The 16,423-nt window shown below is 36.3% G+C and overlaps 1 protein-coding gene and 1 pseudogene across 1 annotated transcript; one reads left to right on the top strand and one right to left on the bottom strand.

Annotated features, from left to right (window-relative positions):
• The first annotated feature begins 3,181 nt into the window (after positions 1-3,181).
• On the top strand, positions 3,182-4,140 carry LOC103110359 (olfactory receptor 8K3-like; annotated as a pseudogene).
• Positions 4,141-7,409: 3,269 nt separating this feature from the next.
• LOC103110358 (olfactory receptor 8K3-like) lies at positions 7,410-8,381 on the bottom strand. Its single transcript, XM_007519531.2, has one exon. The coding sequence runs from the start codon at positions 8,379-8,381 to the stop codon at positions 7,410-7,412; it is 972 nt and encodes a 323-aa protein (XP_007519593.2).
• Between the last annotated feature and the right edge of the window lie 8,042 nt (positions 8,382-16,423).

The following is a 16,423-nucleotide window of genomic DNA, read 5'->3' as shown; positions in this document are numbered from 1 at the left end:
ATGAATGCATTACAAATTCAGGATGGCAGAATAATATACAAAAAAATGATATCCCCACATACTAGCACAGAAGTACTTTTTTCTTTCTTTTTATTTTAAGCATGAAATCTAGAAAATACTGATTAATCTGAATTAATTATGGATTCCTATATTCTAGACTGTAGGAAGCACTGACATACTATAAATTAATCATATGTCCTTTTTGCTGGCATACATCCATTCTTCTGATGACAATGAATCTCTTCAGCAATGATTAAGCAAGTCTCCACCGTATCTGTCATAAGAAGAAATTATTGTAGAGCTATAAGAGAACTAAAGAGCTTGCTCTAGACATGAAAACTTTGTATCTCTGTCATAATAAGGGCATTACAGAAAAACAGAAGTAATAGGATATTTATTTCCATATTTCTGTATACACAGTAAGAACTAGACGAAGAGAAACAAAAAATGAATTGTATAATGGGGCATGTGTGACCTGGTAAGACAGAGATATAAGAGAAAGCCTTGGCACGGAGCAAGAGTTTATGCTTGCTACAGTCTTTTTTTGAAGTATTTTATTTATTTATTTATTAGAGGGATAGGAAGACACACAGAGAAAACACATACACACACACACAGAGAGAGAGAGAGAGAGAACATGTGCTGCCAAGCATCGAACTCAGAACTTCATGCTTGAGAGTCCAGTTGTGGAACACGAAGGGATCCCGGTGTTGAAGTCTGGAAGCAGAATTCTTTTTCTTTGTACTTCATTTTGCATAGACCATCATTATTCCAAAGAAGACATAACTGTACTAACTGACTTCTTATTTGAGGTCAGTTGCACCCAAAGCAGTATTTTCACCACATCTTGAAATTAACTGCCATGTCACTGATAGCATTTTACCAATGGTAAAGTTGAAGAATGCATTATGCAATGAGACAGACAAACTGGACTTTGAATGCTCCTGGATGATCACAAGGCCCCCACCCACTCCTCTCCTTGTTAAGCTTAGAAACACTCAGGAACATTCACACAATTTCACCATCTCCTCAGGGAGAGTCTCAAAGGATGAAACGATTCCATAAATTACACTCACTATGCCATAACATAAAGCACACACGGAGGAGTCAAGACACGGCTCTCATCACAGGTAAACATCCAGACTATTTCTGTGGTGCTGTATTTTATCAATATCTGAAATGTATGGTTTACAATAAGGTAACAATTTTAGTCTCTAGGGAAGTATAGTCAAATATCCCTGTTTTAAGATCCTCTGTCTATCCTTTGTGTTACTTCCTCAGACTATTTTTTTTTTAAATATTTTAACAAAGAGCTGGGCAGTAGTGCAACCAGTTAAGTGTACAGAGTACTAAGCACAATGACTGATGTTCAAGTTCCTGCTCCCCACCTGTGGTTGGGATGGTTAATGAATGGTAAAGCAGGTCTGCAGTGTCTTTCTTTCTTTCTCTCTGTCATATTCTCCCCTCTTAATTTCTTCTTGTCCTACTGAATAAAATGGGGGGAGAAAAAGGAAAGAAGAAAAATGGCTGCTGGCAATGATGCTGGTTCTGAATATATATATATATCCAAAAATGTTAATAAATGTCTTTGGAATATCAGTGCTACTCCACATGATGCATTATTTATGTTTAATTAAATACTTACTGTGTAAAGAATTTATGTCACAACAGAGTCAATAAATCCTAACTGGGATTGGGCAGTGACACACCCAATTAAATTCATACTACCTTCAGGGGGGATACTTGAAGAGTCCTGAATCTGAGCTGGAGGTCTCTATCCCTTTTTTTCTCCTCCCTTCTCAATTTCTCTTTGTCCTACCACATACAAAGAGAGGAGAGAGAGAGAGAGAGAGAGAGAGAGAGAGAGGAGTGAGAACAAAAGAAGAAAGAGATTTGACTTACAGCTTAATTTCCTCGAAAATCTGCAGGACTTTAATGACCAGATTTTTATCATTTCCTTTTCAAAATGTTTGTAATAACTAGCATTTCGATCAATGTATTAATATGTATAATGATGATCATCAAAGAGGCTATTTCCATTTGCAAGTAAGATGTGAAAAACCATTTTGTGAGACTAGATTTTGTGGAACACCCATTTGTGGTGATGGCACAGTATCCATTCTGTTAGTTTCAAGTAGGTTTTATCTTAAAACAAAGAGAGTCATTTCAGGATGTCAAACTGAAAATAAATACCTGCCCTGAATTCCATTTTTTGGCATTCCATATGCCAAAGTACTGCTGTGCATCTCCCTCTCCCTCTCCCTCTCCCTCTCCCTCTCCCTCTCCCTCTCTCTTTCTGTGTGTTTTTGTTTCTATTATTTGTTTTTCTCTTTAACAAGTAAGTACATTTGAAAAATAAAATTGTCCAAAAAGCCTCTTTGCAAATACCACAACTGCAGTTGTAACAGACACCTTATCTATATTGGAGTACTTCACTTTATAAAAATAAAGTATCTTATGGTCAGTGAGAGTTTCCTATGGAAACGCCTTCATGAACCATTAGTACAGTGTGCTTATTTGACTGCCCTGTAGCACCTACAAACATATGGAATTTCACAAGGTATGTTATATATATATATATATATATATATATATATATATATATATATATATATATATGTATGTATATATACATATATATATATGAAAGGAAGAAGGAAAAGAAGGAAGAAGAAAAGAAAGATACATCTGTATTTATCCTTTCAACAATTGTATGTATGTATGTATGTTTTATTTATTTATTTATTATTGAATAGAGACAGAGAAAAATTGAAGAGGAGAGGGAGCTAGAAGTACCTAACCAAGTTTCCCACCACTACCAATCCACTGATGTGCATTTAAAAATATTCTAAGATGGTCTCTTTCATAAATATATATATGCATATATTTGTGTGTATACATAGTTTTAAAATATTTACTCTCTATATAGTGCCTTCTATTATAGAAACCCACATGTTTATATATTAAAATGATAATGATATAATTGAAAATATCTCTAAGTATACAATGTGATTTAGTTCTGACAATTTCAGATCCCAAAATATTCCCTAATTCTATTTTGTCACTAGAAGTCCAATGCACTATCCATGCACCACAGAGCCACCTACCAAATTCTATTTTGTCATAGCAATTGACTTAACTAATATTTCTATCCAGTTATTTTTTTTTCTAGTAAAACTGAATGGACAAGCACAATCTCACAGTGGTAGAAGAATTTGTTCTCCTTGGAATCACAGACCGCCCTGAGCTCCAGGCTCCATTGTTTGTGCTGTTCCTCATCATCTACATGACCTCACTGGTGGGCAACTTGGGCATGGTCATCCTCACCAAGATGGACGCCAAGCTGCAGACACCCATGTACTTCTTCCTCAGACACCTGGCTCTCACCGATCTTGGATATTCAACAACCGTGGGGCCCAAAATGTTTACAGATTTTATTATGGATAAAAATAAAATTTCCTTCTATCTCTGTGCAGTACAGTTGTCTTTCTACAATATTTTCATTATCAGTGAACTTTTTATTCTGTCAGCAATGTCTTTGGACCGCTATGTGGCCATCTGCAATCCCCTTCTCTACATAGTCATCATGTCCCAAAGGGTATGTGTGGCGATGGTGACAATCTTTTATCTCTATAGTACAGTGGTTTCACTTACAGTCTCCATAAAAATATTCCAGCTACCTTTCTGTGGTGACAATATCATCCACCATTTCTATTGTGACAGCCTCCCCCTGTTACCTATGCTCTGTTCAGACACCCATGACATTGAAGTGATTACTCTGGTCTTTGGAAGCTTTAATTTGATGATCTCCCTCCTGATAGTTCTGGCATCTTACCTGATTATTGCAGTAACCATCCTCAGGATGAAATCTGCTGAGGGAAGGTACAAGGCTTTCTCCACCTGTGGATCCCACCTGACTGTGGTCACCGTGTTCTATGGGACATTGATATCCGTGTACTTGCAGCCTAGATCCAGTCACTCCCTGGATGCTGAGATGGTGGCTTCCATCTTTTATACCCTGGTTATCCCTGGATTGAACCCACTGATCTACAGCTTGAGGAACAAAGATGTAGAGCTCTGCAGAGGCTGTGGAAGAAAATACGTAACTCCTTTTCAAGTTCACTGCACTGTTGTCTCTGAGTGAGCTTATTGATTTTAAAATCCCAAATAGGCATTCCATCAGATTAGAAAGATAAATGAGTTCAAAATATGTAGATTTGAACTATTTAAGATCCATGCTTCTAGATGTATGAGGGGTCAGAATAACAGATGTGTTTGCTTTGAGGATGTCAATAAAGTAGAAATGTAATAAGGAATGTTTAACAACATAGAATGCGCTGGAACACTGGGCCTATAGAGCAAGGAAAACAGCTCTTTCACAAGGGTTGTTAAAAGAATCTTGTAATACTTGCAACTAACAGAATAAATTCCTTTATGCAAACACATTTCTGTGTTGTGTATACATGATTTCTCTGCAAGCAGTTTCTTTCATTTTCTTCTATGGTTTGTAATCAGACTTGATAATAGTTTCAAGGAAATGCAGTGCATTGAATAATGTGAACTAATCAGAACTTCCTTCCCTATCACCCCTTCCCTTTTCAATTTTCTCTGTATTTCTCTCAAAAATAAAAATATAAGAAAAAAGAATTTAAGTTATAAGTCAGACAGTAGAAATAATACATATGTTCTCTCATTTCCATTTTGTGTATGGATTGTCACTCCAAACAGCTGAATATTTTACATCAATACAATTAAATTATTGATAAAAATGTGTTACGCTAAAATAGTTATGTAACATGAAGTATAACTACATTTGGACTCTATCATTAGACTTATACACAAGTTTTATTGGGGGATTAATGGTTTACATTCGACAGTAAAATACACTACTTTGTACCTCAGTAACATTTCTCAGTTTTCCACATGGCAATTCAACTCCCACTAGCTTCACCTCTGCTGTAGAACCTAGTTCACAGCTTACATAGTGACTTCCCCCTGCAGGTGGGGAGCCAGGGTCTTGAACCAGAATCCTTGCACATTTCACTGTGCTTCGTACTGTGTGAGCTTAATTTGGTGTGCTACTGCCCGGCCCACTATAATTGTATTGATTAATGTGACAGGAAGTGAAAACCAGAGCATGACTTTGGCTTGTGCAATGTCCATGATCAAAGCTGGGGCTTCATGCCTAAATGTCTAAATTTCAGGGCCAGGTGTTGGCGCACCTGGTTGAGTGCACATGTTACAGTGCGCAAGGACCCAGGTTTGAGCCTAGAGTCCCCACCTGCAGGGGGAAAGCGTCAAGAGTGGTGAAGCAGGTCTGCAGATGTCTCTCTGTCTCTTTCCCTCTCTATCACCCCCTTCCCTGTCAACTTCTGGCGGTCTCCATCGAATAAATAAATAAAGATAATAAAAAAATTTAAAAGTCTAAATTTTGTTTTATTTTTTTTTATTTATGGACAGTGTTAATGAATTGCAGTACAATCATTGATATATAATTACAACTTCATCGTACACTATGACCCCACACTTCTCTCCCTCTTTGCCCCCAAGTCCTTTGCTTTGATGCAATATGTCATGCCCAGTCCAGGTCACATATTCTGCTCTCCCTCCCAGTCACAGTTGACAAATCCCTCTTATAAGTGAGATCATTTGATATTCAAACTTCTCTTTTGAGCTTATCTCACTTAACATAATGCCTCTAGTTCCATCCAAAATGACTCCAAGGTGAAGAACTAGTTGTTTTTAACATCTGGATAACATTCCATACCAACCCCCCCTCCCCCATCCCACACTCACCTGTTGTTGGACATGTGGTCTGCTTCTAGGTTTTGGCTATTACAAACATTGCAGTTATACACAGGTATATACAGATCTCTTCTGACAGTGCTGTTGTTCCCTTTGTGTAAATCCCCAGGAGAGAAATTGCTGGATCATAAGGGAAGTCTACTTCTAGCATTCTGAGGAATCTACAGACTTCTCCACAACCCGGACCTCAAACTGGTAATTGTACACTAAATCAGGTGCACCATCACTGACCCCTGGAAATCTATTTTTAATCATTTAAAACAGGTATACAGTTTCCATAAGGGCCAGAGAGATAGTTCAACAGCAGAATACAAAACTTGCAAGATGGAAGTTTCAGGTTTGACCCCCAGAACAACAAATTCAGATAAAGTGATACTAATTATCTCAAGCTCTCTCCTACATAAAATATAGCTGTATTAATCAGTGAAAATAAATATAAATACACTGTTATTTATACTCCTATGGCTACCTATCATTGATATATTGATGCTGAATAGTTGATAATCATATATGATTTGTATACGATTCAAACAAAATTTTTATTTCAGGTGTTAGAACAGTATCTCTGATGAAAACAAGTTAACTGAATGTTAAAAACAAAATTTAAAATAAAAATTTAAGGAAAGTTATCTAGGAAGTATTTCAAAATGGCAAAAAAAATTGATACAGATCACACAATACTTTCACTTGAACTAAATCATAACACAAATACTGAATTTATCTTCTTGCCTATTTGAAGTAAAATTAATAGACATGTTTAATTTAGCAATCCCTTCCCCTCAAAAGTCAATAGGCAATCAAAAGTTTAAAGTTGGCTCAGGAAAAGAATTAACTATGTCTATTTTTTGTTAAGGAATTTGAGAAATGACTCCATGGGGCTAGATTTTTCATTGGTGCAATTAATATACTATCATTTACTTGATTGACTTTGTTGTGAATTTCAAATGAAATGTTCATATTTTTAAATGAGCAGGAATTGAGTAATAGGATCTTTTAAAAATATTTATATGTTTATATGTTTGCTTACTTTTGAGAAAGAGGGAGAGAACCAGGGCATCATTCTGGCACATGTAATACCAGGGGGGCTGCCCAACAAGGCTTCACTAGGGACCTCATGCTTGATTGTCCAGTGTGTTATCCACTGCATCACGTCCGGGGGTTTAAACAGTTTAGTTCTTCCCAAGGAAGTCAAGTCAATTTAGTTTTGTTCAGTGATACACTCCCTATTTCATAGGTTGGGTTTAATCAGCCCCAGATTATCTTTTTTCTTATATATGTCTTCAATTCTCTAAAAGTTTCTGTTTGAGGGAATAGGTGATGGGGTCAGGTAGAAGTATCAGTGTTTTGCCTTGTCTAGTTCAATGTTGTAGAAAGTATTAAACTTGAGATACTAGACCTTTTTCCTTTGAGAATCATCCCTTTTTCTCTCTCTTTCTCTCTCTCTCTTTCTCTCTCTCTCTCTCTCTCTCTCATTTAAATGAACATCTCTTCATCTGCTAAAAAAGGGAAGATTTTTTAAATGATACAAAAATATAGAATACACATTGAAAGTATTTATTCAGATTTTACTTCTATAGAGGAAAACACAATCTAACATTAGTAACCTACTCAGAGATACACTTTGTACAACAAATTTTAGAAAAGACATTCCATAATTTTTTCCACATCCTCTGAAGAGCATGTTTTACATCTTTATTCCTTAAGCTATAGATCAAAGGGTTCAGCACCGGGATAATGAGAGTATAAAAGATGGATGTCACTTTATCAGTTTCCAAGGAATGGCTGGAATTTGGTTTCAAATACATAAAGATCAAAGTCCCATAGAACAGAGTGACCACCGTCAAGTGGGAGCCACAGGTGGAGAAAGCTTTGCGTCTCCCCTCAGCAGATTTCATCCTAAGAATGGCCACTGAAATGAACAAGTAAGATACCAGAACTATTGGAACAGAGCAAAGCAAATTAAAACTTCCAAAGATCATAATAATCATTTCAATTTCACGTCTCCCTGAACAGAACAAAGATATCAAAGGGACACTGTCACAGTAAAAATGACGAATGACATTGCCACCACAGAAAGGTTGGTTAAATATCTCGAAGGTGATGGTAAGAGAAACAACTGTGCTATAAATATAAGGAATTGCCGTAAGCACCTGACACAGCCTGGGTGACATGATGGCAGCGTAGAGCAGTGGGTTGCAGATGGCCACATAGCGGTCGTAGGACATTGCCGACAGAATGAAAAATTCATTAGCAATAAAAAAACTGAAAAGTGATAGCTGTAAGGCACACAGACAGAAAGAGATTTTATTTTGACCCACAACAAAATTCACAAGCATTTTGGGGCTCACTGTTGTTGAACATCCAAAATCCATGAGAGCCAGGTGTCTGAGGAAGAAGTACAGAGGTGTTTGCAGCTTGGCATCCATCCTGGTGAGGATGACCAGGCCCAAGTTGGCCATCAGAGATGTCATGTACATGAAGAGGAACAGCACAAACAATGGAGTCTGGAGCTCAGGGCGGTCTGTGATGCCCATGAGAATGAAATAGTTCAGCACAGTAAGATTGAGTTTCTCCATGGAAGGTTAAGAGAAGCTATTCCGTAGAGAAATATCAATTTATAACCGATTAGTCTGGCATAGTGTAATTTAGCAAGATTTTATTTTATTTTATTAAATTATTATCTTTATTTATTGAATAGAGACAGTCAGAAGTCAAGAGGTATGGGGAAGATAGAGAGGAAGAGAGACAGAGAGACACCTGCAGCCCTGCTTTGCCACTTAGGAAGTTTTCCCCCTACAGGTGGGAGCTGGGGGCATGAAACCTGGTCCTTGTGCATTGTAAAGTGTGATCAACCAGGTGCGCCACCACCCAGCCCCATGGCAAAAATGTAAAAGACATGTTTATAAATTGATTTTCACAGTTGATAATTTATAATTATCAGGGCAACTGTCCATTCACTTGTGTGTAATTGAAGACGTGTATGTAAAATTGAATGTAAAAGTTTGATATGCACATAGATTGGTAATTTTATGTATTTGTACACTATATATATATATATATATGTATGTATGTATATATATATATATATACACATATATGGAAAAGAATAAAGTTCAGAAGGTGGAAGGTCTCTGCACACCATAATGTGTGTGGAGACATCCTGGATCCATACTCCCAGAGAGATAAAGAATAGGGAAGCTATCCAGGGAGGAGATTGGATATGAAGCTCTGGGGGTGGGCACTGTATGGAAATATACCCCTCTTATCCTATAGTCATGTCAACATTTTCATTTTATAAATAAAAATTTTTAAAACGAATAAAGTTCAGGTCAAGTGAGTGGTTTTCCTACTAAATGTTTACAGTATTTGGATTCAGTTTGCTTGTGACAGTGAAAGGTGTTGGCCACAGATGCAGGTGAGTACATCTTGATTACGCACTAACATCAGCTGATAATAAGTTACCTTAATACAGGGGGGGCATCCTCTTGCATAGTATCTTATATATCCCACCATTCCAACATCACTGTGATGTTTCCAGGTATGTATACAAAGGTTGAGTCGCTTCTGTACCAAAAATAGACTAGTTCTTCCCCCTCCCCCCCCCCCTTTTTTTTGCCTCCAGGGTAATCACTGAGGTGCCTGCACTACAAATCCACTGCTCCTGGAGACCATTTTTTGTTTGTTTGTTTGTTTGTTTCCCATTAATTGGATAGGACAGAGAGAAATGGAAAGAGGAGGGAAAGATAGAGAGGAAGAAATACAGACACCTGCAGATCTGCTTCACCCCTTGTGAAGAGATCCCCTGCAGGTGGGGAGCTGGAGTACTTGAACAGGGATCCTTGGCGAGAGTCCATGTGCGTAGTATTATGTTCATTTAACGTGGTGCACCACTGCCTGACCCCCTACCTATTTTTATGTTATATTATCTTTTACATTTGTGGTAGATTCCTTAAATATTATTTGCTAAATATTTATCAGCTGCTCAGCTCTGGCTGAAGCTGGCTGAGGCTGTAGAACTTCATGAATTAAAGTCCTTAAAATAACCGCTGTATGTTGTTTCCTTGGACTTTGCAATTCGTCAGCAAAACCCTAAAGTCTCCATATTATGGAAACACAATATTTGTAGATATATGAATAATTACATAATATATAATGAGTATGTCAGTAATTTGAAAATACCAGGCATTGTTGCACAAGATGGCCCTGAACTGATAATTCAGTAGCTTAAAATTGTTTGAGTAATTCTTATAAAATAAGGGAGGGGGCTATGTTAGGGAGTGAGGCAGGGAGAGAGGGAGAGAAAGAAAGTAAAAACACAGAGAAAAGGAAGACAGCAATGCAAGAACCTCTCAATGAGCTCTAAAAAATCAAATACAGAAATACGATTATGAGAGTAAATTATAAATATGATCTAGAAAATGCACATGTGGTTCACAGAAAATACTTTATAAGGCACAGTCCACATATATGCATGTGTGATATCAGAGATACTGAACAGCACTGAAAAAGAAAATTTTAATCACTGGAATAAGAGACAAAATGAGTCTGTTTAGGGACAAAGGTCAAAGGCTTCATTCAATATGACCTTGACAAATGTGGGTTTCAGGTAAGGAACTATAAACTGTGCTCTACCAGATCAAGATGTCCATGAGAAGCAACTGATCACCATTCCATAATTTTCCAAATATAAGTTTTAAGACTTCATTCTCTGGAGCTTGGGAGATAGTCTAGTGGTTATGCAAAAGACATGTGGATATATTCACATATCTACAAATATTGCATGTGCATACCATGGAGACTTTATAACTGGGGACATAAAATGGAAGTCCTAATGTCCCAGGCTCTGATCTCCGACACTACCATAAAGTAGAGCTCAGCACTCCTTTGGTTCCTTCTTACCTTCTTTTCCTCTTCCCCACACCTACCCTCTTTTTTTCTCTCTGTCTTTCTCATATTACAATAAATAATTAAAATATTAAATAAATTAAAATACTAGACTTTCTGACAAAAATTCTATATGCTTTTTGTCAGCCTCTACTAAACGATAAGTACACTGTGAACTGTACCATCCCCGTAAAGCTGAGGACTTCAAATGCCCTACCTTCAAGAGCTGCATTTTCATAGCTCACTGACATCAGCAACAATCTACACTATTTTTATCCATATAAACAGAAAATATTGCAATGCTATTGTTAAGTGAATGGGAAGAGCTCTGAGTCCTTAAATAACTGAGGGTTAGGAGGAAAAAAATAAAATTAGAAACTTAATACCAATTACTTCATAATGCTGCCATATTGTCTTTTCCTGAATCCCTTTATATTGGATTCATTTCTTCTCCGCAGAAACATCCATTTTAACCTGGTTAAATATTTATGTAAATGGACATAATGTTTACGAACTACAGTGACTAACTACACTATGAGCTATATTTCAAAGATGCTTATCAGCAGTCATGACAATATTTTTTTTAAATGTATCAGAAACCATCACACAGAACTTATTTGGAAACCCTAGCTTGTAACTGTTCTTCATGACAGAGTAAAAGTGATAATTACTTTGTAAATATTACTTAAAGTAAATGCTACTGAAATGCCATTTATTTAAATGCTACTGAAATGCTGTTTGTTTACCTGTAATGAAAACTCTGTTTTGGCTGCCCCTTGTGCTTCCTGCCAGATCACAGTGAAAACCATTTAAAGATTCTGTTGTTGTTTTCACGTTCTCCCTATGGAGTTAATATGCAATTTATTTCCATTGTCCCTTAAGCATTTGAGAACTCAGCAGCTGCAAGAGAGGAGAAAACTGTCTTCATTTTGCCAGAAGAACCTGCAGTGACTAATGAGTCAAATTTAATTGTGGCCTCTGTCTTGTATTCCTAACTCACTTCTTCTACCTGGCTAAAGTTAATCATAAAATTGTAGTCAAGTTTTCAGTGTTTCAAGGTATGGGGAGCAGCGGGAGATGAAGTGATTTTACATTTAAATAACGTGTCCCTATAACTGATCATTTGCCATGGGGCTTCTCTTATATGATTTTCAGCTGTTAGTGATAATTCTTTTGGTCTGTCCCTGCCAGTTAGAAATTGCATCTTGCCTAAAATGAAGCAGACAGACAGACAACTCAGTAGCTAATTAGATGAAATTAGGGATCTTCGTGTGGGAAGTCTGTTTTGGATAGGTTTCAAGGGGCCTATGACTTTAGCAATTTTTGCCTGAGCCTGATACTTAATGTTCAGGTGGACTAAAAGTATTGTCTGGGAAGATGGCGTCAGAGTTGAGAATATGATTATCGTTTCAGATTAAATACATAGCATATATATTTTTTTCACTTGTGGTAGAGTCCCACAATTGGGATTGCTACCACTTATGAATCTTTTGCTTTGAATAGAGATAAATTAAGGGTTACATGAGTCATAGAACATTTAAATTCCATAACTATGCACTTTTGAATATTCATTTATGCATCTTTGTCATACTCCATGGATTGTGAGAGCTCCATCTGTCCTCTTTACTTTTTTTCTCTCTCTCTTTTTTTTTAATCTTCTGACTTTTACACTGAAATTTAAGTTGAGGGGCCAGGCTGTGGTGCATCTGCTTAAGCATGCCCATTACAGTGTGCAAGGACCCAGGTTCAAGCCCCTGGTCCCCACCTGCAGGGGAAAAGCTTCAGGAGTGGTGAGGCAGGACTGCAGGTGTCTCTCTGTCTTTTTCTCTGTCTCCCCCCTCCCGTTTCAATTTCTCTCTGTCTCTATCCAATAATAATTTTAAAAAATATTTTTTAAAAAAGAAATTTAAGTTGAAATAAAGTTACCTGAAATGGATTATCATTACCTGAGAGCATATAAATTAATTTTGTGTGAATTGACTTCAGTCAGGTAGGGGTGATCCACAGGTCAATAACATGTTACTCAAGTCATTGATCCCAGGTTCCTCTTGTCTCCTACCCCATCCAATATGCCCCAAGTCCATGACTAAATTTAAAATCATGTGTGTGGGGGGTTTTGTCATTTTGTGATTCTAAACGACTTACCAAATATGTTTCTTATTTCGCATTGACATTTTCATTATAACCCGTATAGTAATGCCTATGTGATCAGCCTGTCTCTGAAGAGTCTAAGATTTAAACTTATATAAAATCCGTCAGGTTACGTTTTTCATATTCTACCATAGCACTGATAGTCAATTTGTCTTTAAATTTTAAAACAGTTTTGATATTTATTGATTTATTGGATAGAGACAGAAATCGAAAGGGAGAGAACAGAAAGACACCTGTAGCTTTGCTCCACCACTCATGAAGCTTTCGCCCTGCAGGTGGAGAATCTGAGTTGTTGTCCAGGATAATAGGTGCCCTTGACTGGTTAAGCCACTGCCCAGCCACCAACTTTTTTTTTTAATATTATACTTTTCAAAATAAAAGTATAATTTTCTTTTCTGGCATGTTCTATCAGAAATTCAATACACTGCTCACAGCTCCATCACATAAAACTGACTACTCAAAATCTTTTAGCCTCCAGAAATTATTTTTCATGGCTTCCTAACTTGAGAAAATCCCCCCTGTGCTCAGAAACATCAGAAAGGACTCACACTGGCATATTGATGTAAACATTTAACATCATCATATTACTGTGAAAGGTGTAAGAAAGGTCTCAAATCCAGTGATGCTTCATCATTAATTAATAATTTAAGATTAGGTGAAGATCCAGTTGGACATTAGATCATAGCAGCTTCCTAATACTGTTATTGTTTTTCTTTGATTTTTATTCCCTCTAGATTTTTGTCAGGATTTGTTTACTCTCAGTTTTGATACTCTTTTTTTATACAATTAAGTACTATTTAAACATGAATAATATATATGAAACAGATATAGGTATTTTGAAATGCTTATTAGCAATTGTGAAAGTACTTAAAAATTAACCAGAATACACCACACAGAGACAAATGAATCAGAAATCCTGACAGTCTGCCATGTTTCATCACAGATTATAGCGTTGTCATCCAGACGTCACTTAAATTATAATGATTAATGAAACACACTGTTGTTTTACCTGTAAGGACAACTCAGTCACTGCTCCCCTATATGCTTCTTGCCCTGGCACTGTGAGAACAATGTATAGATTCTTTTCTCATTTTGAGATTCAGATTTGCTCTGAGGAACAGAAAGGCAATTTTTAATTGTCCCTTAAGCACTGGTAAGATAACACAAGAAGGGGATAGTTTGTAGTCACCAGCAAGGTAGATGGCTTTGTTATTTGTGTATTGCATCTCTAATTTTTTTAAATATTTTATTTTCTTATCAGAAAGATAGCAGGAGAGAGAAAGTACCAGACATCACTCTGGCACATGTGCTGCCGGGGATCGAACTCAAGACCTCATGCTTGAGAGTCCAAAGTTTTACCACTGCGCTACTTCCCTGACCACAGCATCTCTAATTTTTTACACTTGATTTAAGTGAACCATAGCTAAGTGGTTTATTTCCAGAGTTTCCCTGAAGGTATTTTGAGATGATTTGCATTTTTAACACATAGACTTCTAGTACATTGGAATTGTCACTATAATTTTGGTAGACTTCTTTTTAAGAACTATTTCCTTTTTATATTTTATTTAATTTATTCTTATTAGCTATAAGAGAGAGATAGAGATGAGAGAGAAAGAGAGCAATGCTTCACCTCTCACTGAGCCCCCATCACTTTTATAAAAAAAAAGTGTCCAAAAAAAAAAAAAACTTTAACAGACTCATGGCTAGCAAAATAGTTCCTTTGCATAGTGACTTGTTAGCCAAGGAAGTGAACTAGGTTGTAGTCTAGTTCCCACTGAATTGGAGGATGCTCTGGTTCTGTGGTCTCCTACTCTATCATTCATCTATCTATCTATCTATCATCTATCTATCATCTATCTATCTTTCTGTCTGAAAAAGTAATACCAGTGTGTTTTAGCCATAGGAATAGGGCTGAAAAGAAAGTTGGCCTCCTTATTTTCTGTCACTGTGCCTAAAATTCTGGTCCTATAGAGTTAAAAATTCAACAATCTCATATTTCACTGAAAACAGCAATTTTACTAGTGTTTTTTCTATCTTAGTGGAATTATAGTTAATATTTTACTATGGGGCTTTCTGCTAAATTTAGGTTTGGGGCAATGCTTTGCATCAGTACTGGAAAACAGAATTAATGCTTGATTGGTCAACATATTTTGTCCATAATGGATATTAGAACTATTACAGTGTTATTCTGTATTTATCTATATTGTGTAATATTTTATAGCCTCTGAATGTCTTAAATTGCAAGAAACTGCCTGGTGTAACAGCTCACTTGAATAGCCGACAGTGCAAGTTCACGCCCAGTCACAGACACTGAAGGAAACTTTGGTGATGTGATGTCTTTCACTCCCTCTTTCTCTGCCTTTATCTAAAAACTCAAAATGAAAGAACTGCATGAATGCACTTAAAATCCTAATATATATATATATATATATATATATATATATATATATATATCTTTAAAAATTTTATTTACTTATGTATTTATTGTCGTTATTGTCCCTGAGAACTGCTTAGCTCTGCCTTATGGTGGTGTGGGGGATTGAACCTGAGACCCTGGAGCTTCAGGCATGAGAGTCTCTTTGCATAACCATTACACTATCTCCTCCATTATGCTATCTTCTAAGGGGTTCTTTTTAAAAATCTTTTATTTATTTATTTATTTTTATTATCTTTATTTATTGGATAGAAGCAACCAGAAATCGAAAGGGAAGGGGGAGATAGAGGAGAGAGACAGAGAGACATCTGCAGTCCTCCTTCACCACTCTTAAAGCTTTCCCCCTGCAGGTGGGGACCAAGGGCTCGAACCTGCATTGTAACATGTGCACCCAACCAGGTGCGCCACCACCCGGTTCCTCTCCTAGGGACTTCTTAATGCCCCATTCAATATTGTAATATACATGTGCTCAGAGATAATATATACATACATATAAACATGTACACACACATACACATTCATGTGCATATGAAACAATCTAAGCCACAATTATTTTATAGAATTTATATTTGAGTGGCATTTTTGGGATTTGTTTTTTATTCTAATCGTTATTCATATTAAAAATCAATTATTGTGTTATGCAGTAGATTTCAATGATCTTTAAAATTGTCTAGCAATCTTTCAACTAAGGTCTAGTATCTAATTTAATTTTTATAGTTCATGAGAAATCTATAAAAAAATCCTGATATAATATAGTCTTGCTTAAAAAGAAACATCAAATTAAACTGTTGTCTACATTTGTAAAATCTCAAATTAATTCTGCTTATTTATTTATTTTTGGATTTCTGTTGAGAAATGGTCAAAAGTCACATTAAATCTCTATTGCAAGAGGGTTTTTGGTTTGTGTAGTGATACTAGTTTCTCAAAGCCAGACACTAGAGATTTTTGAAAATAATAAAAATATTTTGGTATAATTTAAAACAAAATGCTTTAAAATTATTTATCTATTTAATTAATGAAAGAGAGGTGCATAGACACCAGAGCAATGCTTCAATATTTGCAATGCTGTGATCAATTTCAGTTCCCAATCATTCCATTTCTGCACTCTAGCCACTAAGCAAATTCCCCAGCTATGAGTAGTATTATTTA

The sequence above is a fragment of the Erinaceus europaeus genome, chromosome 17 (assembly GCF_950295315.1).
Source record: "Erinaceus europaeus chromosome 17, mEriEur2.1, whole genome shotgun sequence".
Lineage (NCBI taxonomy): Eukaryota > Metazoa > Chordata > Mammalia > Eulipotyphla > Erinaceidae > Erinaceus > Erinaceus europaeus.
The sequence above is the reverse complement of the archived record's forward strand: the minus strand, read 5'-3'. Positions and strand labels throughout refer to the sequence as shown.

Coding starts and splice junctions, on each gene's coding strand:
- LOC103110358 (XM_007519531.2), bottom strand. CDS start 8,381: ATGGAGAAACTCAATCTTACTGTGCTGAACTATTTCATTCTCATGGGC.